Source organism: Natator depressus, chromosome 13, assembly GCF_965152275.1.
Source record: "Natator depressus isolate rNatDep1 chromosome 13, rNatDep2.hap1, whole genome shotgun sequence".
Taxonomy (NCBI): Eukaryota; Metazoa; Chordata; order Testudines; family Cheloniidae; genus Natator; species Natator depressus.
This window is the reverse complement of record NC_134246.1, coordinates 37,932,668-37,954,895: the sequence shown is the minus strand read 5'-3', so window position 1 is coordinate 37,954,895 and position 22,228 is coordinate 37,932,668. Positions and strand designations below refer to the sequence as shown.

Sequence of the window (22,228 nt, the reverse complement as noted above, 5' to 3'; positions counted from 1 at the left end):
GTGCGTGTGCGTCTCTCGCCCCCCTCCCCAACTGGCGGACTACGTCTCCCAGCAGCCCTGGCTCGGCGCTATAGGAGCGGCTGCTGGATGCTAACCGTGTCAGGGCCAGTGGCGCAATGGATAACGCGTCTGACTACGGATCAGAAGATTCTAGGTTCGACTCCTGGCTGGCTCGGATCTGTTTTGTCTCCGGGCATCGGGCCCCTCCTCACCAGCCGCGGGCCCCACCCACCTCGTTCCGTTCCGGCTTTTCATTTAGGGCCGGGAGCCGGGACGCCTGGGTTCTGTGCCCACCTCACAGCGGGGCGAGGGGGTTAGAGTGCGGGGGAGCCCGGACGCCTGGGTTCTGTACCCACCTCACAGCGGGGCGAGGGGGTTAGAGTGCGGGGGAGCCTGGACGCCTGGGTTCTGTGCCCACCTCACAGGGGGGTGAGGGGGTTAGAGTGGGGGGGAGCCTGGATGCCTGGGTTCTGTGCCCACCTCACAGGAGGTCGAGGGGGTTAGAGTGGGGGGGGAGCCCGGACACCTGGGTTCTGTGCCCACCTCACAGGAGGTCGAGGGGGTGAGGAGCCAGGACTCCTGGGTTCTGTGCCCAGCCCTAGGAGGGGAGTAGGGCTATAAGAACGCTGTAACGGGTCACCCCCCGTGGCCCAGGCAGCCCTGGCTCCTGGCTGCCAACAGACCAGGGCAATTATCCAGTGATCCACCCCAAGCTTTGGGGCCACCCGGCGTAGGGGGCGCCGTCGCTGGACCCGGCCTCCAGGAACGTGGCTCATTGTGTCAAACCCCTTCTACTTCTGGCCTCAGCCCATCCCCTGGCAGTGAGTTCCACAGGTTAACTTGGCGCCATGGGAAGAAATACTTCCCTAGGTTTGTTTTAAAGCTGCTGCCTCTTTCTTTCATCGGGTGACCCCTAATTCTTGTGTTACGCAAAGGAGCAAATAACAAGGCCCTAGCCACAGTCCCCGCCCCGGCCCTCTGCCGTGGGCCCGCAGTCGACCCTTCTCCCCGCGGAGCAGGCCCTGGCTTTGCCATCTCTCCTCGCACGGAGCCCGCTCCAGCCCCCGCAGCCTGGTTCTGGCCTTTCTCCCAGTGCCCTGGATCTGTGCGTGTGGGATGCCAGGGGTGGGCACTGGGGTTTCCTGTCTCGTTCTCTCTCCTAAGGCACCGGGAGCTTTTCTGAGGGCGGCTGCGCGGCGAGCGGCTGTTTGCCGGGAACAAGCTGCACCCGGCTCTGAGATCTTTCGCATAGGCAGAGCGGGGATTGGGGTCCCAGGGCGCGTCACTGCGCAGTTCTCTCCGCTGAATTTCCTCGCCCTTTGTGGTGCCAGCCCAGCTCCAAGACCCCCGGAGTCCCTCCCTCGCTGGCGGCTCTGCACTGAACTAGCTGGGGGACCCCGCCAGCCCTGGGACCCCTCTCCACTCCGAACCCCCCATTCTCCCCCTTTAGGCCTAGCTTCTCCCCAGCCACCGGGCCAGGAGAGACCTTCCCCCGCCCCCACTCACTGAGCTAGGAGCCCTTGGGGAGGGACTGTGGCCCAGGCTCCCCGTCCCTCCCCGCCCATGGATCCAGGGGGCAGATTTCCCTTCTCCCAGCCCGTGGGGCCCTTTGCTAGAGCTTCGCCAGGCACCGAACTTCAGCCCGGGCCTGGCACTGCCAGGACAAACGGGCGTCACAGGGGATAGTGTGCTACAGTGATGGGTGCTGGGAGCCACTGGCTAAGAGCAGGGGGGCCAGGGAGCCAGGACGCCTGGGTTCCACACTGGCTCGGGGAGGGTAGCGGGGTCCATCAGTCAGAGCTGGGGGCAGGACTCCTGGGTTCTACGCTGGCTCAGGGAGAGGTGCGGGGTCTAGCAGACAGTGGGGGCTGGGGGCAGGACTCCTGGGTTCTACGTTGGCTCGGGGTAGGGAGCAGGATCTAGCAGGCACAGGGGGAGGGGGGCCGTGACGCAGGAAGGATGCCAGGCGCACCGAGCCAGGGGATCCATCGCCATGTTTATTTGAGCCCCGGAAAGTGGGGCCCGAGCCCCCCGTCAGTGGCAGCCCTTGTTGAATTCCTGCAGGGCCCAGCGCTTGTTCTCGATGCTCCCGCACAGCTGGGCGTACTCCTGCACCAGCCCCTCGAACTCGGGCCCCAGGCTCTCGTAGGCGGCCAGGATCTTCCGAGCCGTGGCCAGCTCCTGCTCCTGCTGCTGCACGGCGCCCTGCAGGCTGGCCCTGGGGAGAGGGGAGGGGTGAGTGCCAGCCGGGGCCCCCACCCGCTGCCCCACCGGAACCCCGCCGTACCTGATGGCCCGATGCACCTCCACCTTCTCCGGCGAGTAGGTGTCCACCAGCACGCTCAGCTCCTCCAGCCTGCAGAGACAGCGCGCGGCAGAGAGCCCTGAGCCGGGCACCCCACAACTCCCCCCTCCCCCAAGTTCGTCCTCGGGGCCACTGGGGCTGGGCAAGTCACCGCCGAGCCGCAGCCAGCGAGCCAGCCCCGGCTCCCGTGTCCCCGCCGAGCCCCAAACCTCCCAGCTGCCGATGAGCTCGGACTCCAGCCCCGCCCGGAGGGTGACCTGTGCCCGGCCGCGCTCACCGGATCTTGAGGAACATGGCGCTGCACTTCACCTCCAGGTAGTGGGTGTTGAGGCGGTCCAGCGCAGCCTGGGTGCCGAGCCGGTGCTCCTGGGCCAGGCGCTGCAGCAGGCCCAGGCAGTGCAGGAGAACCTGGGGGAGAGAGGGGCTGAGCGGCTCAGAGGGGAGGCCCCGCCCCACCCCTCCCGGCCTGGCCCATACCTGGGGGTAGGCGGCTCTCTGCCTCTCCAACAGCCCCATCAGGTCCCGGCGCCGGCTCTGGGCTGCCTGCCGGCGCCGCTGCTCCGCTGCCAGCCCCTCGGCCAGGGTCCAGAGCATGGCGCAGCGCGCCGTCTCCCCCGCGCGGTCTGCGGGAACAGGGGTCAGAGCGGCTCCCTCCTCACGACCCTGACCCCGCCCCCGCCCCACACCCACTCACCACTCTCGGGCCGGTGGTAGCTCAGCAGGGCTAGCCCCTTGCGCCGCAGCCGCTCCTCAAGCTCCTGGGGGAGGTGCTGCTGCAGCCGCGCCAGGTCCTGCAGCGCGGGAGGGCAGACAGAGAGAGGGCTCAGCTCCCGGGCGCCAAGGTCCCTCCCCCTCCCCTGTCCAGAAGGGCTGGGTTACCTGGCTCGGGGGCAGCAGCGCCAGCAGGTCAGGGGCCCCCAGGCCCAGCAGGGGGGGCCGGGAGCTACGCAGCGAAGGGCCTGGCTCCAGGATGCGGCTCAGCTCCCCCAGCAGCAGCCGCTGCTCCAGCGTCTCCAGGAACTGGGGGGAAGGAAACGGGTCAGGGAGTGTGGGGACACCGCCCCCTGTTCCCCAAACACTGCCCACCCCCAGCTAACCCCTCCCCCACCCCGTGACCCCCAGCTCTTCCCCACCCCTTCATCCCCAGGGACTTCCCTATCCCCTTTGCCTTCCCTGCACCCCTGAGCCCCCAAACCCCTCCCCCTCCAATCCCTCCCCATCCCCTGAGCCCCCAAGCCTCTTCCCCTCATCCCTCCCTTCCCCTGAGCCCCCAAACCCCTTCCCTCCAATCCCTTCCCCCATCCCCTGAGCCCCCAAACTCCTCCCCCTCACCCCAATCCCTCCCCATCCCCTGAACTCCCAAGCCCCTCCCTCTCTCCCTCCCCATCCCGAGACCCCAAACCCCTTCCCCCTCTCCCCAATCCCTCCCCCATCCCGAGCCCCCAAGTCCCTCCGCAATCCCTCCCCCATCCCAAGCCCCGAAGCCCATTGCCCTCTCCCCAATCCCTCCACCATGTCCCCCATTCTTGAGCCCCCAAACCCATCTCCCATGCCCCCCTTACCCCATAGCCCCAAAACCACTCTTCCTGAGCCTGAATCCCAGCCCAGCCCCCAATCCCTGCTCTGTTGTCACTGAGCCCCCCAGTTCTCCCCCAATGCACCTTCCTGTCCGGCGGGGCAGGGCTGGCGTCCTCCGTGCCAGCCCCCTGCTCCATCAGTGCCTCCTGCAGGAGCCGGTGCAGGGCCTCCCAGCGCAGCCAAGCTGCCCGACGCAGCTGCAGCTCCTTCCCTGCCTGCAGGGGGTGAGAAGAGGGTGAGCGGGGAGCAGCGGGGCAGCCACCCTCCCTCAGGGCGTCCCCACACATACCTGCTCCAGCTGGCGGGCCAGGGGGGCGCTGAGCCCGCTGAGGTCCAGATAGGGGGTCAGGCCGAGCAGCAGGTTGGTCAAGCCAGGGTGGGCGCTCGCATCCTCCTCCGTTAGCTGGCATGGGGGCAGGCAGGCACCGCCAGCTGTGGGGAGACACAGTGAGGGGGAGCGAGGGGCACCCCCCACCCAGCCTGGCCCCTCCCGCACTTACCTGAGCCCAGCTGCTCAGCACCCATGTCCTCCGGCACCCTGGTCGGCGCAGCCATCACCCGCTGCAAGAGACGCGTGGGCTCAGTGGAGCCTCATGCCGGCCCCTCTCCCGGGTGCCCCCAGACCTACCAGTCAGCTGGGGGGCACCCAGCCTATGCCGACCTGGGCCCCCAGGGGTAGGGGGCAGCCCATGCCCAGCTCCCACTGCAGTAGGGTAGGACCCCCAAAGGCCTGCCACCATCGGGGGGGGCCCTCCACGGACACCCCCTTCCAAGAGCGCCCGGGCCAGCGCTCCTCCCCCGGGGCATCGCCCCTCCCCCAGCCCCTTCCGGGCTCCCCCCCCCGGGCATCGCCCCTCCCCCAGTCCCTTTTGGGCTCCTCCCCCCAAGCATTGCCCCTCCCCCAGCCCCTTCCGGGCTTCCCCCCCGCCCCGGGCATCGCCCCTCCCCCAGCCCCTTCCGGGCTCCTCCCCCCGGGCATCGCCCCTCCCCCAGCCCCTTCCGGGCTCCCCCCTCTGGGCATCGCTCCTCCCCCTCCCTCCGGCTAGCGCCTTCCAGGCCCCTCCCTCAGCCCCTTGCGGGCTCCACGACCCCCCGGGCATCGCCCCTCCCCCAGCCCCTTCCGGCTCCCCAACAGCGTCCTTCCCGCGCTGGCGGGGTCGGACCGCGGTGAGAACAGGCTCGGGGGGCCGAGCTCACCCTTCAAGAGGGGGCGCGTGTACGTTACGGTGCAGCCTCGGTTCCCGCCTTTTCTCCCGTCCTCGCTGTGCCGGGGGGCGGGTTCCACGGTCTGGGGGCGCGGCGAGCTGCGGGAGGGCGGGGCCGGGAGCCAATGGGAGCGCCGGGGGGCGGGGCTGCGAGAGGGCGGGGTAACGTCGAGGGCGGGGCGGGGCTAGCCCTGGCCCCCTCCTGCCCACAGCGTGTGGTGCTCTCCGCCCCTTCCGCCCTCTGGAGTTGTTCACTCTGACGCCTACTGACGGACCTGCCAGGGCTGCCACCTTACCCTCACCTGCCCTTCCCCCAGCTAGCCATGGGCTCTGCCCCTCCCTGAGCCCAGAGTGAGGGCATATCCCCTGCAATGGTGGGGGATGGGGGGGCAGAGGGAGGCCTGTTTGGGACCAGTAATATATTCAAATGTATGATTTGCATATGCTAATTTTGCCCAGGTGGGGTATTCTGAGAGCAGGGAGGGGGCACAGAACAGACAACCCCAGTGTCTGCCAGGTTAAGGGCCCAGCCTGGAGGTGCCCAAGCTGGGCCTGACCTCAGACACCCCCCCCGAACACCCCTCTGAACCCCAAAACCTGTTGGGAGAAAACCCAGGCATCCTCACCCCCACCCCAACCACCCCACCCCTCCCCCAGCGGCAGAGAACCCAGGCGTCCTGGCATAGAGAAGCAGTAGAGACTGCAGCAAAAGGAGATACTGAGGCAGAGTGTGAGAGTGAAATGGCCTCATATTTCAGGGGACTCCCCCCTTGTCACTGTGCCCCCTCAGCCTCCTGCCCCCCAAGTACCTGGGGGAAAATCCCCATTTCCAGGCCCCCCAGTCTTTTGTCCTCCTCCACCATGAGATCAGGCCCCGTGGGGCTGGGGACGGCCTGTTCCCTTTCCCCATAGTGGCCATCTTGTGTGCAGGGCGGCCATCTTGGATGTGGGGCGGCCATCTTGGCTCCCCCTTTTTGTCCCCCAAGTTCTCATCCGTCTCCACCTTGAGGTTAGTGAAGGAGATGGGTGGGGGAGGAGCACTCCACACCCGTGCCCCCCCAGTCAGCAGTGGCCATTTTGGCTCACTTATCCTCCCCAAGGGGTCCTTGACAGCACTGAGGTGGGGGGGACATCGCAGCTCCTGCCCCCTCACAGCCCACCGGTGGTATCTTGTTGGGAGGCAACCATGCTGAATGTGGGGCAGCCATCTTGGATGCATAGCAGCCATCTTGGCTCGCTCATCTCTCTCTACCTTGATGCACCATTTCCTGTCCCCATTCCCCCAGAGTCCTCCAGCAGCCATCTATGGTCCCTCAACATGCTCCACGTTGAGCCCACGTTGGGAGGGTCGCCGGCCCCCCGTGGTGGTCATCTTGGGTGTGGGGCACCTGTCCTGGCTCACTCGTCCTTCTCCACCTTGATCTCAAGGAAGGGGCGGAGGTCGGGGCAGAAGGCCTTGTGGGGTGGGGGGAAAGAGGCAAGGCCGGAGCCCTCCCCCTCTTCGCGGTCCTGGAAGTGGGGGTCGTAGAGGTGGGGGGGCAGGAGCTGGGCCTCAGCCGAGGGCAGGCGCTCAGAGGGCGGCCCATAGACCCGGTTGGCCTTGGCACCGTGCTTGGCATTGATGTCCAGGCGGTAGCAGAGCTGGGTGAGGGGGGTGGCACGGAAGCGGGGGGGCCGGGCCACCCACACCCCCGGTTCGCTCGGGCTGTCCTCCTCGTCCGACATGAGCTCCTCCGTCACACCCCGCCACAGCTGCTGCTCCTCAGGGCCCAGCAGCCGCGCCACGCCCGCCCGGTTGGCGAAGAGCTGGGGGGCGAGCCGGGGGGTCAGCCCCGCCGTGCCGCGAGGGGTCCCGGCCCCACCCCTGCCACAGCCATGCCGCTGCCCAATCACACCCCCACATGGCCCCACCTCCTGCTGTTCACAACCCCCTGCCTGGCACCAGCATAACCCTGATCCACCTGCTGTGCCCCCCGCACGGCCCGGCCCCCTGCTGTGCACAACACCCACCCCTCCTGCCATGAACCTCTCATGGCCCTGCACCCCCCATGGCCCCACCCCCCTGCCCTACGCTCCCTACAGCGCCCCCCGCCTACCCTGCGCCCTCCATGGCCCCACCCCCCTGCCCTAGGCTTCCTACAGCCCCCACACCTGCCCTGTGCCCCCCATGGCCCCACCCTGCTGCCTTGCGCCCCCCATGGCCCCATCCCCCTGCCCTACGCTCCCTACAGCCCCCCCGTGCCTGCCCTGCGCCCCCCATGGCCCCACCCCCCTGCCCCATCCAATACCCCACCATGCCAGCCCCTCACCCGGTAGCGCCGGCTCCGCAGTTTTTTCTCCTCCTTTTCCTTCAGCCCCTTGAAGGGGTTCAGGGAGTTGCGATACTCGCGGCGCTTGGTCAGGAAGTACGCCACGCAGGCACCTGGGCACGACAGGGCTCGGTTGGCAGCAGCCAAGGGCACCGAGGGGGCAGGGGTCGGGCAGGAATGCCGAGGGGTCAGAGGTCAGGCAGGAAGCGCCAAGGGGCACAGAGAGGGGTCAGGGGTCGGGCAGGAAGCACCAAGGGGCACAGAGAGGGGTCAGAGGTCAGTCAGGAAGCACCAAGGGGCACAGAGAGGGGTCAGGGGTCGGGCAGGAAGCGCCAAGGGGCACGGAGAGGGGTCAGGGGTCGGGCAGGAAGCGCCAAGGGGCACGGAGAGGGGTCAGGGGTCGAGCAGGAAGCGCCTAGGGGCACGGAGAGGGGTCAGAGGTCGGGCAGGAAGCGCCTAGGGGCACGGAGAGGGGTCAGAGGTCAGGCAGGAAGCGCCAAGGGGCACAGAGAGGGGTCAGGGGTCGGGCAGGAAGCGCCTAGGGGCACAGAGAGGGGCCAGGGGTTGGGCAGGAAGCGCCTAGGGGCACAGAGAGGGGTCAGGGGTCGGGCAGAAGCACCAAGGGCACGGAGAGGGGTCAGGGGTCGGGCAGGAAGCGCCAAGGGGCACCGAGAGGCGTCAGGGGTCGGGCAGGAAGCGCCAAGGGGCACAGAGAGGGTCAGAGGTCAGTCAGGAAGCGCCAAGGGGCACAGAGGGGGTCAGAGGTCAGTCAGGAAGCGCCAAGGGGCACAGAGAGGGGTCAGGGGTCGGGCAGGAAGCGCCAAGGGCACCGAGAGGGGTCAGGGGTCAGGCAGGAAGTGCCTAGGGGCACGGAGAGGGCTTAGGGGTCGGGCAGGAAGCACCAAGGGGCACAGAGAGGGGTCAGGGGTCGGGCAGGAAGTGCCTAGGGGCACAGAGAGGGGTCAGGGGTCGAGCAGGAAGCGCCTAGGGGCACAGAGAGGGGTCATGGGTCGGGCAGGAAGCGCCAAGGGGCACAGAGAGGGGTCAGGGGTCGGGCAGGAAACATGCCTAGGGGCACAGATGGGGGGGCAAGGTGTAAACACGCACTCACCCTTTAGCTCCTTGTCAGTGTAGTTGTGCTGACTCGTCACCAGTTCGTGCCTCAGTTTCTCCAACAGGAATTTCACCACCCCAATGTTCCAGGAAGACTTGATGCTGCCAAGGTGGCAGAAGGGAGGGCGAGAGTCATGCCAGAGCCCCCCATCCCACTGCCAGACAGGTCTAGAGGTTAGAGCGTGGGTCTGGGAGCCAGGACTCCTGGGTTCTATCCCAGCTCTGGCAGTGGAGGGGGCCTAGTGGTTAGAGCAGGGCGGAGAGCAATCCAGGACTCCTGGGTTCTCTCCCTGGCTCTAGGATGGTGGGTGGGCCTAGTGGTTAGAGCGGAGGGGGAGGGGCATACCAGGACTCCTGGGTTCGTTGCGGGGAGGGACTCACCTTTCAGAGCCATTGAATCTCCTCTGGTTGGTGATGTGGTTGTGGACGTTATGGACGAGTTTCTGTGGGGCAGACAGTGAGTCACTGGCGTGAGGGGTCCCCAAGCCGCCCCCCGTCCGCCAGCCCGGCCAGCCTCCACTCACCGACAGCACCAGGTCCCTCTTGCGCCGGGAATTCTTGGGCCCACTGCCCCGGCTGCGGCAGGGGCCGCTGGTGAACCCTAGGGAGAACCGGGGCTCCCCTGGGCTGCCATTCTCTAGGGCCGTGCAGGGGGGTGGCTCCTCGGAACCCGAGGGCGAGGGTTCCCCCACGGGTTGGGGGGAAGGGGAGGGGGTGGTGGGGAAAGCCGGGACCACCACTCGCTGAAGGGGGACCTCCAGGGGGGGCAGCTCCTCCAGCACCTGGGAGAGAAATGCATCAGCCCTGATAGTGCACCTCACTCCTGACCCGCAGCCGCCCGAGATCTCCCCACAGCCCCGCGGTGCCACTCACTCCTGAGCCGCAGCCCCCTGGGCTCTCCCCATAGCACCGGGGTGACCCTCACTCCTGGCTCACAGCCCCCTGCGCCCTCCCTACAGGCCTGAGGTGCCCCTCACTCCCAACCCGCAGCCCCCTAGGACACTCCTACAGGCCCGCGGTGCCCCTCACTGCTGGCTCACAGCCCCCTGCGCCCTACCTACAGGCCTGAGGTGCCCCTCACTCCCAACCCGCAGCCCCTTAGGACACTCCCACAGCCCCGCGGTGCCCCTCACTCCCAATCCGCAGCACTGGCATTGCCCTTCAAGCCTGTGCCCCGGGCACCAAGTGGGGGTTGGCGTGACTCCCACAATGCATCACTGCCAAGCAGCTCTTGGACAGGAGCCAGCTGTTCCCAGCCAGGAGGGGCTAAGCTACCACCATGGCAGGGCGCAGAGGGGTCTGTGGCTCACACACCCCACCCAGTCCCGAGTCTCCAGGCTGCAGAGGTGAGAAACCCAGGCGTCCGGGAGGTTCTGTCGCTGCCCCTAGCTGCCTCAGCTCCTCGATCACCCCTTGGACGCTGCTCCCCAAGCCTTCAGCCTCCACCTCCTCCTCGGGCTCCTCGGGCTTCTCGGCCACCGTCGGGCAGGGGCTGGCCTTGACGGTCAGGGGCGCCCCCCTCCGCAGCCCCCCCACCTCCTCCTCCAGCCGCCGCAGGGCCTGGTTGTTGGCCTTTGCCAGGGCCAGGGCGGCCTCGGCCAGCCCCACGGCCTTGTCCAGGCGCTGGTAAATGACGTGCAGCAGCTGCTCGGAGCTCTGCACTGCCAGCCCGTGGCCCGAGACACTGATGGGGGCACAGGGGGCTGGAGGTGTACCACCCGCCCCCTCTGCCCCCGGCTCCCGCTTGCATGCGCAGCAGCAGGCCGTGGCCTCCTGGGCACCGGGGGGTGAGAAGAGGATGGTGGCGCTGAAGGACATGGCGAGCCCAAGGGTTTGTGGGAGCTTCCCGCTCAGCACCCCCGGTGCAGGCATCCAGGGCGTGGGCGCACCCGGGGGCGGCTCCCAGAGCCCATGGCTCCCCTGGGCGGGGGTGAGCGCTGCAGGGGCTGAGGGGAGGGAAAGTCAAGGAAAATATGACCTCTGGGCGGGGGGGCGGCTGTGGGAGGGGGTTGGCATGACCCAGGGGTGGGTAGCTGTGGTGGCGGTGACATGACCCAAGGGGTGAGTGGCTGTGGGGGGGTGACCCAAGGGGGGTGGCTGTAAGGGTGGGGTTGGCATGATGGGGGGACAGCTGTCGGGGGGTTAGTGGCTGCGAGGGGGGGGGTTGCATGACAGGGGGGTGGCTGTGAGGGGGGTGATGGCTGTGAGGGCGGGGTTGGCTTGATCCCGGGGGGGGGGGGCTGTGAGGGAGGGTTGGTGTGGCCCTGGGGGATGAGTGGCTGTGAGGGGTGTGTGTGTGGCATGACCCAAGGGGGTGAGTGGCTGTGAGGGGGGGTGTGGGGCGTGACCCAGGGAGATGGCTGCTGGGGGGGGGGAGTTGGTGTGACCAGGTGGGGGCCTTGGCTGCAAGGGGAGCTTGATGGCTGTGAGGCAGGGGGTGCCGTAGCCTAGACATCAGTGGCCATGAGGGCCAGGGAGTTGGCGTGACCCAGGATGGGGGAAGGAGGTTGGCGCCTGACCCGGGATGGGGGAAGGGGGTTGGCCTGACCCAGGATTGGGGAAGGGGGTTGGCGCCTGACCCGGGATGGGGGAAGGGGGTTGGCGCCTGACCCGGGATGTGGGAAGGAGGTTGGCCTGACCCGGGATGGGGGAAGGAGGTTGGCGCCTGACCCGGGATGGGGGAATGGGGTTGGCACCTGACCTGGGATGGGGGAAGGGGGTTGGCCTGACCCGGGATGGGGGAAGGGAGTTGGCGCCTGACCCAGGATGTGGAAAGGGGGTTGGCCTGACCCGGGATGGGGGAAGGGGGTTGGCCTGACCCAGAAGTGGGTGACCCTTGAAGCTGATGTGAGACAGGCTGGGGACTGGAATGAGGCCTAGCTTGAAGTGGTTTCCATTATATCTAGGGTTGCAGGTTGGGTCAATGGCTCTCAGCCTCCCACTGTACAGATTGCTCCATTGCCACTGGCCACGGGGCTGGGGCGGGGGGGTGGCATGATGTGGGCTGGCGGGGTTGACAGTGAGGCAGGGCTGGGGCGGGGGGTTGGCATGACAGAGGGCCGGGGGGGGTGGTTGGCGTGATGGAGGGCAAGGGGGGGGTTGGTGTGACACGTGGTCAGGGGTGGGTTGGCGTGATGTGGGGCCGGGTTGGCTTCATGCAGGCTGGGGGAGTTGGCGTGACGTAGGCCTGGGGGGTGGTTGGCGTGATGCAGGGCCCGGGGGGGGTGGTTGGCGTGATGGATGGCCGGGGGTGGGTTGGCGTGATGTAGGTCTGTGGGGGGGTTGGCGTGATGTGGGGCCCGGTTGGCTTCATGCAGGCCGGGGGGGGGGTTGGTGTGATGGAGGACCCGGGGGGGGTGGTTGGCGTGATGGAGGGCTGGGGGTGGGTTGGCGTGATGTAGGTCTGCGGGGGTGGTTGGCGTGATGTGGGGCCGGGTTGGCTTCATGCAGGCCGGGGGGGGGTTGACGTGACGTAGGTCTGAGGGGTGGTTGTCGTGATGCAGGGCCTGGGGGGGTTGGCGTGATGTGGGGCCAGGAGTCCTCTGGGACCCTCATTTCCATAAATGCTAATGACGCCCCTCCCTGCCCGGGCCGTTGGTTGTTTACTTGGGGCCCAACGGTTTAGAATCCCGGCCTGCCCAACATTCCACTCCGTATGTGCAGCGCGGGGGCGGGGAGGGGGCGATGGGAGAAGGGAGTGAGCGCCGGGGCCGTGTACAAAGCGCCGCGTCCCCTCGCCACCAACTCTCTCATTGGCTAGCGCGGGAGAAGCCCGAAGTAGCCGATTGGCTGTGAGCCGGCTGTCGCTAGGCCAGGGCAGAAGGGAGGGGGGTTCTGGGAGCAAAGATGGGAGAAGGGGTCCCTCAAGGGGGACTTTGATGTTGGGCCCTTTTCATGGCCACCCCGTAGCCATCTAGGATTTTGGGGCTGCTCCCCCAACAGATGCTCTCCAGACCTGGTCACACCAACCATGCCCCCACCTCCTGTCAGATCACGCCAACCTCTGTCATGGCTGCCCCACGCATGGCCCTCCTCCCCATCCATCCTCCACACGTCTGGCCAGTGGTGCTGGAACATTTTTAATAGTGGGGGTGTTGAAAGCCAACCCTGTGAACCCCACCCCCACACTGAGGCTGGGAGCACCCCCTGCACCCATTCCTATGCACACGGCCCTTCTCCCCCCCCCCCGTCCGTCCCTCCCCACACCGGTCTTCTCCACCGCTCCCCTCCTCCTCCGTCCCTCCCCAGGCCGGGCCTTCTCCACCCCTCCTCTCCCCATCCATCCCTCCCCACGAGTGGCCTTCTCCACCCCTCCCCTCCCAATTCGTCCCTCCCCACGCCAGGCCTTCTCCACCCCCTCCCCTTCCTTCCCCAACTAGCCTTCTCCCCTGGGTGTGTGTACATCTCTCCTCCTCTCTGTCCTCCCACCCCCAAGAGCTGTGCAACCAAATCCTGCTCCCCCACAAATATCTATCTACCCCCCTCCAGCCCCTTCCCTGTCCACCCCCCCCCCGCATCTATCCACCCTCCCCTTTCCAGCCCCTCCCTGTCCAGCCCCCCCACATCTATCCCCCTGCATCTATTCTCCTCCCCGTCCAGCCCCCCTGCATGTATTCCCCTCCCCATCCAGCTGCCCCTCCCCGTCCAGCCCCCCTGCATCTATTTCCCCTCCCCCTCAAGCCCCCCTGCATCTATCTATTCCCCACTCCCTCCCAACCAGCCACCCCTCCCCCATCCAGCCGCATCCCATGTACCTATCCCCCCCGCCCCCCACCAGCTGCCCCCTCTGGATTGCACACGGCCCTGCCCCAGGCCGCCTCTTTGCACGTGTGCCCAGGCCAGGCAGTGCAGGGGGGTGGGGTGGGGGGCCCGGCCCGGCCCCCCAGCGCCCCGGGTAAAGGATACAGGAAGGTCGCGGGCGGCTCTTTGTATTCGTGTGTGTGCACCAGGGGACGTGGGCCACATGCCACCCCCCACCCGCTCTGATTGGCCGGGGCACTGCACACGCCCACCCAGCTTCCCCCCCCAGCTGCACACGCCCGCCCTCAGCACACACTGCTCCCCCGGCTGTTCCCACCCCGAACACCCTCCCCCCCCCCCCCGCTGCTTCCATCCCACCAGCTGCACACGCCCACCCTCAGCACACACCCCCTCACCCCCCCCCCCGCTGCTCCCACCCCACCAGCTGCACACGCCCGCCCTCAGCACACACTGCTCCCCTGGCTACTCCCACCCCCTCACCCCACCCCGCTGCTCCCACCCCACCAGCTGCACACGCCCACCCTCAGCACACACTGCTCCCCCGGCTGTTCCCACCCCCTCAACCCCCCCCTGCTGCTCCCACCCCACGAGCTGCACACGCCCACCCTCAGCACACACTGCTCCCCCGGCTGTTCCCACCCCTTAACACCCCCTCCCCCCGCTGCTCCCACCCCACCAGCTACAAACACCCACCCACAGCATGCACACCCCCGCCCACAGCGCACACCCCCCCAGCTGCTCATACGCCTGCCTCCCCCCCACACACACATGCATTCCTTGGTGGGTCCCTGCCAGGGGCACCCCAGCTGCTCCCATCCCCCAACCGCTCCCCCCCCACCCCAGCTGCATATGCCCACCCCCAGCACGCACTGCTCCCCCAGTGGCTCCCACCCCCCCCTTCCCCAGCTGCACATGTGGGCCCTCAGCGTGCACACCCCCAGCTGCACACGTCTCCCCCTCCTGCACGCCTCAGTGGGGCTCCGCCAGGGACACCCCGACATGCTCCCACCTTCCCAGTCCCCCCAGCCACCCTCTCTCTGTCCTTTCTCCCCTCCCAGGTTGGCTCCATGTCCCCCTCTCCCCCGGTGCTCCACCCTCCCTCTCTTCGTGCCCCAGCTCCGGAGCACCCTTCTCTCTCTTACTCTCCCCCCACCTCCATTCCCCCTCCTCACCCCACACCAGGGATACAGGGGAAGGGGCAGTCGGGTCAAGCAGAGATGGGGTGCAGGCAAGGTTAACCCTGGGTCGCCTCCCACAGAGTGACCCAGCAAAGAGAAGTGGGGGTGAGATGGGGTCTGTGGGGCAGGATTGAGGAGCATTGGCCACTTGGGGGGAGCCCAGGACTCCTGGGTTCTCCCCCTGGCTCCAGGAGGGGAGTGGGGTCTAGTAGTTAGAGTGGGTGGGGGCTGGGAGCCAGGACTGACTCCTGGGTTCTCTCCCTGGCTCTGGGAAGGAAGTAGGGTCCATTGGTCAGTGGGGCTGGGAGCCGGACTCCTGGGTTCTATGCCCGTCTCCTTGCTGCTCCCTGGTGGGTTGCTGACATGCAGCCACCTCGGCACCGCAGGCGAAGGCAGGGCACAGGGCCGGTTCCGAAGCCCATGGAACATGATCCGGCCGGATGGCACCGACCCCGGGCCGGCTCCGGGGTGGGCTGCACAGAGCAAATCCACCTGTCGCCACTGACACCCTCATTGGCCAGCTTCACCTTCCAGCCCCGCGTCTTGTCTGAGCTGGCTGGGACAGTCACTCCCAGCTGTACCTATAGGGCTGTACTCACCCCCCCAGCGCTGGCTGGGACAGTCACTCCCGGCTGTACTCACCCCCACAGCACTGGCTGGGACAGTCACTCCCGGCTGTACCCATAGGGCTGTACTCACCCCCGCAGCACTGGCTGGGACAGGGGCTCCCAACTGCACTCCTCACCCCCCCGCCCCGGCAGCACTGGCTGGGACAGTCACTCCCGGCTGTACCCATAGGGCTGTACTCACACCCGCAGCACTGGCTGGGACAGGGGCTCCTGACTGTACCCACACAGCTGTACTCACACCTGTAGCACTGGCTCACGCCCAGCTCGTCCTCATTTCCCACTCTCCAATTTGTGGGGTCAAGCACTACTGGCCAGCCCCTGGGAGGCGAATGACAAACCGCACCTGACAGGCGGCCGATGCCCCGGTGAGTTCCCCTCTGGGGATCTGCCAGGCAGCCAGCTTCTACCGCAAGGAAAGGCCGCACTGGCAGAGCCTCCTTGCTCGCCCCCAGCTGGCTCTGAGCGTTTGTACGAGGAATTAATGAACCGAGGCCCGCTGGGCAGTGCCACAATACTCCCTGGAAGCCAGCAATGCGCAAGGGTCAGGCGAGGTTGCCCGGGCCATGTCCCTGGGGATTTACAGCTGGTAGGGATAGCCCCTCAGGCTGTAAAGCCGGGAGCAGCCAGGCACTGGCCCTGCAGATCCTGACTGCCCCCATCGGCGATGTCCCCTGTGCCTCCCCCAGCCTTCCTGGGAGGCCAGAGAATTCAGGGTCAGAGCACTGCGTCCAGCCCCCAGCCTGCCTCCCCACCCCCCACCGGATTCCCCAAGCCAGGCTCCCCCTGATCCGGGGCAGGTTGATGCCCAAGGAGTGGGTGGCGCAGGCAGGCCAGGCTGGGCTCACTAGCAGCCCAGCCTAGGACTAGGCCCACCCCCCCCAAATAACGACACTCTCCAGCAGTGGGGCAGAAACAAGCTTTATAGGGAGCCAGCAGGGTCCTCGCACCATGGGCCCCTGCAGCCACCCCATGGCCCTAGCTCCACCCCCAGCTATAGGCCATGTCCCCTGCCATGTGCAGTTACCCCAGCCATGCCCCTTCCTTTGTAACCTTCAGGGAACCCCCATGGCCAATCCATGCCCCCCCCCCGCCCCCCTGCGGATCCCCGCAGTACTGAGCGTGAAGCTGGGCCACGTCGTCGGTGGAGACGCGGACCCAGCCGTCCTGCCGGACATGGTACAGGTTGACCTCGCCCCCGGAGTAGGCATCACGGTAGGTGGCCTGGTAGATGGCACGGCGGGCCAGGTCGTAGGCCTCCTCGGCCGACAGGTCGGGCGCGTAGCCGCGGTCCAGCACCCCGTAGGCGTACACCGAGCCCGAGCCCACGGAAAAAGCGGTGCCCGAGAGGCGGTTCCCCTCGCTGTCCACGTAGTACAGGCCTGAGGGAAGAGGGGGGTTACTACAGGCTCCCCCCAGAGATGCGGTCCCCCCCTCTTCCCAGGGACAGGAGGCTCCCCCTCCCCAGCCATGGGGTCCCCCCTCTTCCCAGAGACAGGGGGAACTGCACATGTAACTCCTCTCCCCAAAGTGAAGCCCAAGGGGAGGGGATGCGGCAATGAGGGTCCCCTGGAAGGTGTAGATAAGGAGATCATCCCAAGGGGGAAGGTTGGGACAAGTGAATGGAGGGGTGAGGAGCTGGGGAGGGAGGGGAGATCCTGGGAGGGGGCTGGGTGCTCTGGGGCCCCGGGGGGGGGGGGGGAGCTGGGGAGACCCCAGGAGACGGGGGCTGGGTGCTCTGGGGCCCCGGGGAGCAGGGAGATTACCCGGAGGGGGCTGGGTGCTCTGGGGCAGGGGTGCCCTCACCTGGGCCCCGCTTATCCCAGCCGCAGATCATGGTCCCCATGCGGAGGCCCAGCCCCTTGTACTGATACACCATGTTGGCCAGCAGCTTGGAGGCGGCGGCCACGGAGATGCGCTCCTTGTTGCGCAGCTGGTAGATGCGGCACTGCCGGGCCAGCAGCCGCTCCCAGAAGCTGCAGTCAGCGGCGCCGCCCGCCATGGTGCCCAGCAGGTAGGGGTTGATCTCGATCACCTTCTTCACCGTCTGCGAGGCCACGTAGGAGCCGGCCGTGGCCCGCGAGTCCACCGCCACCACCACGCCCTCCTGGAACTGGGGGAGGAGGGTTCAGGGGGCACCAAGCTGGGGTACATCCCCCAGGGCACAGTGCCCCCCCAAGCACAGTGCCCCCCACCACCACGCCCTCCTGGAACTGGGGGAGGAGGGGTCAGGGGGCACCAAGCTGGGGTATGCCCCCCCCAGAGCACAGTGCCCCCCCAAGCACAGTGCCCCCCACCACCACACCCTCCTGGAACTGGGGGAGGAGGGATCAGGGGGCATCAAGCTGTGGTATGCCCCCCCAGAGCAGTGTCCCCAACCGCCACTTTCCTGCCACTGGAGGGGGTGGGCGGGTCAGAGGAACAAGCCCGGGTATGGCCCCCCGGGGCAAGGCACCCCCACTCCAAGGATGGCAGCCCCATTCCTACACCCTCGCTCCACCCCAGATCACTGACCCACCCACTCCAGGGCGGAGGGGCTGACCCTGACCCTACTGTGCCCCCCATATGGACTCTGGCGCAGCCCTCAATCCCCTTCCCTGCAGCATGTCACGGGGGGCACCCCCTAATTCCCGCCCCTACACACATAGCAGAGTCTGTGCCCCCCCCCCTCCTATGGGGGGTCTCCCAGCCTAGCCTAGCCCCGCCCCGCCCCCCCCGGGGGGTCTCCCAGCCTAGCCCCGCCCCTGGGCTGGCGCTACCCTTGGGGGGAGGGGGGGTCTCCCTCTCCGGCCCCGCCCACCTTGAAGGCCAGCGTGGTGGTCCCGTGCAGCAGCTCGATCCTGGCGTCCCCCACAGCCGGGAGCCCCCAGGCGGGCGGGGCCAAGCCGGGCGGGCCTGGGGCCGGGCGGGGCCCGGGGGCCTGGAGCTCGCAGCACCCCGCCAGCCCGAAGAAGCCGGCCCGGTTGACGGGCAGCTCCGGCGGCAGCAGGCTGGCCAGCGCCATCTTAGGTGAGGGCAGGATGGGGGCGTGGCCTCGCCCTGTCCCATATGTAAGGCCGGCCGCCATCTTGGGTGAGGGCACAGCGTGATTCGGCGGCGCTGTGACCGCCATATTGGACGGAAGGGCTCTGTGACTTCACCGCCTATCAGATGTATGGTGCGTGGGCACCATCTTCGGTGAGGGCAGCGCATGCGCCGTGAAGGCGAGCTGGCTAGACTACCTAGGTCACTTACGGGGTTCGGCGGCCACCTTGGGTTGGGGTGACGGGTTTGCATAAAACTGTGCGTGGCGGCCATCTTGGAAAAAGGCAAGGCGGCTTCACTACCTGCTGAAAGCGGCGGTCCGCCATCTTTCCGAGGTCAGTGAAGATCACGTGACAGATCCCGCAGCGGCCATCTTGGTTATGAGCAGCCTCACTTCGCTCCCGTCTAACACATGGGGAGAGGCGGCCATCTTTACTAGGGGCATGACTGGCGCTGGAAAGGGCGAGGGCTGGAGCCCCGCGCGCCGCCCGTTCCCCAGCGCGTGCAAATCCTCCTGGGGTAGGTCACACCTGTGGTCTGTGTGCAAGGGCCGTGCAACTTCGGGCTGCCACCTTTCTACTCCCATCCAGCCGAACACCCTGGCCCCGCCCCTCCCCGAGGCCCCGCCCCCTCACTCATTTTCACTGGGCCGGGGGGTGGGGTTGGGGCGGGGCAGGATTTTGGCTGGGATGGAGGGGGATCAGGGTTGGGGTGGGGGAGTGAGGGCTCTGGCTGGGGGGGGCGGGCACCCGGGGGGGGCTGGGATGGAGGGGGATCAGGGTTGGCGTGGGCTCTGGCTGGGGGCAGTGCGCGGAGCCCCCTCACTACCCCTTGGAGCCGGAGGGGGGACATGCTGCTGCTTCCAGGAGCCACGCCAGGCCAGGGCAGGCAGGGAGCCTGCCTTAGCCCTGCCGTGACACTGACCAGACTCTTCATGGCCCGGTCAGCAGGCATTCCTGTCGAAAACTGGACACCTGAGAACCCTAGTGCAACCCCACCTGCACACTCACTTGTCAGTTGGCAGCCTCTGGGGGCCAGTGTGCAAAGCCCCTTTGTGAATGTGCAAACCACCTGGGAGTGTGCAACCCCCATTGTGAGTGCGCAACACCCTTTTGACTGCGCAACCCTTCTTTGCCGCATGTTTGTGCATCCGATCATGTGAGCATACAACCCCCGGGAGCATGCAAATCACCCTTTCAGAGTGTGGAAACCATTCGGGAGTGTGCAAACTGCCACATGAGTGTGCAAGCCCCCTTGATGAGTGTGCAAGCCCCTTTTGCAAATTGGTAAGCCCCTGGGTGTGTGCAACCCCCTTTGTGAGTGTGCAACACCCCCTTGACTGTGCAACCCCTCTTTGCCAGTGCACAACTCCCCCTTTTCATTTATGCAAATCCCTTTGTGTGCATGCAAAACTCTTGCTGGGTGTGAAAATCCCTTTGCAATATGCAGATCCCCTTGGGAGTCTATAAATTGCCCCATGAATGTGCAAGCTACTGTCTCTGTGTGCAACTCCCCCCCCCCCAACTCCCTCAACCCTTCTTGGAGAGGTGGGGGTGAAACAAAGCCCTGTGCTGGAGTCAGCTGCCCCTGATGTGCACGAAAATGCCTGGTGTGTAAGGGTGGCTCCTTGCCCGTCAACATGTGTGTGTACAACCCCAACTCAAGTGTGCAAAATGCCTGGGGCTGGGCCAGCCCCCTTTGCACGGCAGCCAGTGGCTCCCTATGCAGGTGCAGCCCCCCTCTCAGGCTCCCCTGTCTCTGTGTGCAAGCTACCCCTTGTGTGGATCAAAACACACCAGCCCCCCCCATGCATGTGCACAATCCCTCTGAGTGTGCAAAATGCTCTGCCATGCCCCATGTACAATTCCTCTGAGTGCCTCCCCACCCTGTTTGTACAGAACCCCTTGCACCTGGCTGTATGCCTTTGGGTGTGCCAAGGACCTGGGCACGTGGAAAGCAGATGGCAGGTGTGCCAATTCCCCCCTGACCCTCCAAACGCCTTGGGCATGCAAAGCCCCGCTGAGACCGTGCAAAAGTCCTTGTGCGAGTGCAAAGCCCCTTGTGCATGTGCAACCCCCTCCCCACCTCGGGTGTGTGCACTGCCACTCACCTCCTGAGCATGGAGACACCCCCATTTCTCCCGCGGCCCCCCAGCCCTGGTAGGTGTGGGGCGAGGGGTCCGGTGCTGTTACCTGACACATCCCCTGTGTCTCTCTCTGCCCCCAGCTCTGGGCAGGGGACGCGGCGTGGGGTTGGGGGGACGCCGGGCTGAGCAATGGAGCGTGACAGGAGCTGACAAGGCAGCGTCTGGGTGGGGGGGAATCAGAGACTGACAGGGGGGCTCCCTCCCGCCCAGCGCTGCTCCCCCTCCCCCCAACTCTCTCCTGCCCCAATGACACTGTCTCCCCTCCCCCCAGCAACATTCCCCTCCCCCGTCCCCCTATATTTGCTGGTACCCTCCCTCCCCGCCCCACTCTCCTGGCCGCCCCATGGCTCTGCAGGACTTACTGTGCTGCCGGCCCCGCTCCCCGCCGCCCCCGTGGCCCCTGCCACCCCCCTGCCTGGTGCCTGCTGACACCCCCTGCCCCCTGCCCCACGGCACCACCACGCTGGCCTTCCGGCTGGCCCAGGGCGTGGTGGCAGCAGCTGACACCCGCTCATCCTGCGGCACCTACGTGGCCTGCCCGGCCTCCCGCAAGGTGCTGCCCGTCCACGCCCGGCTGCTGGCCACCACCTCGGGGACCTCGGCCGACTGCGCCACGTGGCTGCGGGCCCTGCGCTGCCAGCTGGCCCTGCGGCGCCAGGAGGATGGGCGGGAGCCGGGCGTGGCCGAGGCGGCGGCGCTGCTGGCGGGCGGGCTGCGGGCGTGGCGGGGACGCGGGCTGTGCGTGGCCGTGGCGCTTTGCGGCTGGGACCGCGCCGGCCCTGGCCTCTGGTACGTCTACAGCGACGGCACCCGCCTGCCCCTGGACGTGGTGGCCGTGGGCTCCGGCTCGCCCTACGCCTACGGGCTGCTGGACGGGGCCTACCGCCCTGACATGCCGCCCGCCGCCGCCTACGCCCTCGCCCGCCGCGCCGTGGCCCACGCCGCCCGCCGCGACGCCTACTCCGGGGGCTGCGTCGACGTCTTCCACGTGCGCCGGAGCGGCTGGGTCTGGGTGTCCCGCGGCGACGCGGGGGAGCTGGGGGGCCTGGCCCGGGCACTGGGGCCCACCGAGGAGGAGGAGGGAGCAGAGCAGACCAGTGTGGACCAGTATAAACCAGCAGGAACCAGCCTGGAGCATCATTAGCCCGTCTATACCAGGATAAACGGACTTGGAGCGTTATGAATCGGCGCGGACCAGCGCTCAGCAGCACGACGTAGCTTAGAGCAGCGCAAAGCAGCCGGGCACCGTGACTACAGCCGCCTTGGACCCACCCCGCTCCAGCAGCCCCGCGCCGGACCGGCATAACCCAGCCTGGCCTCCCGCGAAGCACCCTGCCGGGCCCCCAGGGACCGCCCAAGCAGCGGGGCCCCGGGCGCAGGCGGCTGTGGCCGGAACTGGAATAAAGCAGCAGATGAGCAATAAACGCGGCTGTGGCCAGGCAGCGCGGTGTCTAGGGGCCGAGACGTACGGCGGGGGCGGGTGGGTGGGTTCCATGTTTATCTCCCCATCTGGCACCAGCCCTCCATCCCCCGCCCCATGGCGCCCCCTGCAGGTGAGGCTGGGACTGGAGTAACTGGGAGCCCCACGCGCCTGGCTGCTGGGGGGTGTTATTCCAGCCACGCCCTGGGCATGTCACTCCCTGATCTGAACTGGGGTCCGGGGGGCCACAGGGTCTGGGCTCCCCCTGACTCCTCCTTCTGCTCGGCTGCTTCGCTCCCCCTCCAACTGCACTGCCCCACGGCCCCACGGCCCTGCCACGCGGCCAGCTGCCCGCCCCGTCTTTGTCCCTCCGTCCCTCGGTCCCTGCCCCACTCCTTCCGTCCCTGCCCCACTCCTTCCATCCAGCCCCGCTCCCTCCGTCCCGCTGTCCCTGCCCCACTTCCTCCGTCCCTGCCCCACTCCTTCCATCCAGCCCCACTCCCTCCGTCCCTCTGTCCCTGCCCCACTCCTTCCATCCTGCCCCACTCCTTCCGTCCCTCTGT

The 22,228-nt window shown here is 67.4% G+C and overlaps 4 protein-coding genes and 1 non-coding gene across 6 annotated transcripts; 2 read left to right on the top strand and 3 right to left on the bottom strand.

Annotated features, from left to right (window-relative positions):
* The first annotated feature begins 102 nt into the window (after positions 1–102).
* TRNAR-ACG (transfer RNA arginine (anticodon ACG)) lies at positions 103–175 on the top strand. The gene has a single exon. It is a non-coding gene; the product is annotated as a tRNA-Arg (tRNA).
* Positions 176–1,979: 1,804 nt separating this feature from the next.
* On the bottom strand, positions 1,980–6,048 carry HAUS4 (HAUS augmin like complex subunit 4). Of its 2 annotated transcripts, none has more exons than XM_074969337.1 (10): positions 5,898–6,048; positions 4,384–4,444; positions 4,173–4,315; positions 3,967–4,098; positions 3,185–3,325; positions 3,000–3,096; positions 2,783–2,928; positions 2,583–2,713; positions 2,288–2,356; positions 1,980–2,218 (listed from the first exon to the last, which is right to left on the bottom strand). In XM_074969337.1, exons 1-10 carry the CDS (start codon positions 6,045–6,047, stop codon positions 2,035–2,037), a joined length of 1,254 nt encoding a protein of 417 aa, XP_074825438.1. In that variant the 5' UTR covers position 6,048; the 3' UTR covers positions 1,980–2,034. The 2 variants fall into 2 exon arrangements, with proteins under 2 accessions (XP_074825438.1, XP_074825439.1); XM_074969338.1 differs by lacking the exon at positions 5,898–6,048 and adding an exon at positions 5,081–5,197.
* A 438-nt stretch (positions 6,049–6,486) lies between these two features.
* Positions 6,487–13,477, bottom strand: C13H14orf93 (chromosome 13 C14orf93 homolog). Its single transcript, XM_074969426.1, has 7 exons — positions 13,416–13,477; positions 9,786–10,456; positions 9,035–9,292; positions 8,892–8,953; positions 8,509–8,612; positions 7,398–7,510; positions 6,487–6,894 (listed from the first exon to the last, which is right to left on the bottom strand). The coding sequence occupies exons 2-7, from the start codon at positions 10,380–10,382 to the stop codon at positions 6,487–6,489; spliced, it is 1,542 nt and encodes a 513-aa protein (XP_074825527.1). The 5' UTR covers positions 10,383–10,456; positions 13,416–13,477.
* A 2,201-nt stretch (positions 13,478–15,678) lies between these two features.
* PSMB5 (proteasome 20S subunit beta 5) lies at positions 15,679–18,082 on the bottom strand. The gene is made up of 4 exons (XM_074969425.1): positions 17,876–18,082; positions 16,882–17,188; positions 16,103–16,457; positions 15,679–15,769 (listed from the first exon to the last, which is right to left on the bottom strand). Exons 1-4 carry the CDS (start codon positions 18,077–18,079, stop codon positions 15,679–15,681), a joined length of 957 nt encoding a protein of 318 aa, XP_074825526.1. The 5' UTR covers positions 18,080–18,082.
* A 2,506-nt stretch (positions 18,083–20,588) lies between these two features.
* On the top strand, positions 20,589–21,653 carry PSMB11 (proteasome subunit beta 11). Its single transcript, XM_074969340.1, has one exon. The coding sequence runs from the start codon at positions 20,589–20,591 to the stop codon at positions 21,387–21,389; it is 801 nt and encodes a 266-aa protein (XP_074825441.1). The 3' UTR covers positions 21,390–21,653.
* The last annotated feature ends 575 nt before the right edge of the window (positions 21,654–22,228 follow it).

What these genes read in the sequence shown, in the direction of transcription:
- HAUS4 (XM_074969337.1), bottom strand. Translation starts at nt 6,047, where the DNA reads ATGGCCGCCCCACATCCAAGATGGCCGCCCTGCACACAAGATGGCCAC. An exon ending in CTACCACCGGCCCGAGAGTG is followed by an intron (nt 2,929 to 2,999) that starts GTGAGTGGGTGT and finishes CTGTTCCCGCAG; the next exon opens with ACCGCGCGGGGGAGACGGCG. An exon ending in GCCATGTTCCTCAAGATCCG is followed by an intron (nt 2,357 to 2,582) that starts GTGAGCGCGGCC and finishes CTGTCTCTGCAG; the next exon opens with GCTGGAGGAGCTGAGCGTGC.
- C13H14orf93 (XM_074969426.1), bottom strand. Translation starts at nt 10,382, where the DNA reads ATGCCTGCACCGGGGGTGCTGAGCGGGAAGCTCCCACAAACCCTTGGG. An exon ending in AGAGGGACCTGGTGCTGTCG is followed by an intron (nt 8,954 to 9,034) that starts GTGAGTGGAGGC and finishes TCTGCCCCACAG; the next exon opens with AAACTCGTCCATAACGTCCA. An exon ending in CACTGACAAGGAGCTAAAGG is followed by an intron (nt 7,511 to 8,508) that starts GTGAGTGCGTGT and finishes TGTCGTGCCCAG; the next exon opens with GTGCCTGCGTGGCGTACTTC.
- PSMB5 (XM_074969425.1), bottom strand. Translation starts at nt 18,079, where the DNA reads ATGGCGCTGGCCAGCCTGCTGCCGCCGGAGCTGCCCGTCAACCGGGCC. An exon ending in CTGGGATAAGCGGGGCCCAG is followed by an intron (nt 16,458 to 16,881) that starts GTGAGGGCACCC and finishes CTCTTCCCTCAG; the next exon opens with GCCTGTACTACGTGGACAGC. An exon ending in AAGGAAGGGGCATGGCTGGG is followed by an intron (nt 15,770 to 16,102) that starts GTAACTGCACAT and finishes CTGGCCTCCCAG; the next exon opens with GAAGGCTGGGGGAGGCACAG.
- PSMB11 (XM_074969340.1), top strand. Translation starts at nt 20,589, where the DNA reads ATGGCTCTGCAGGACTTACTGTGCTGCCGGCCCCGCTCCCCGCCGCCC.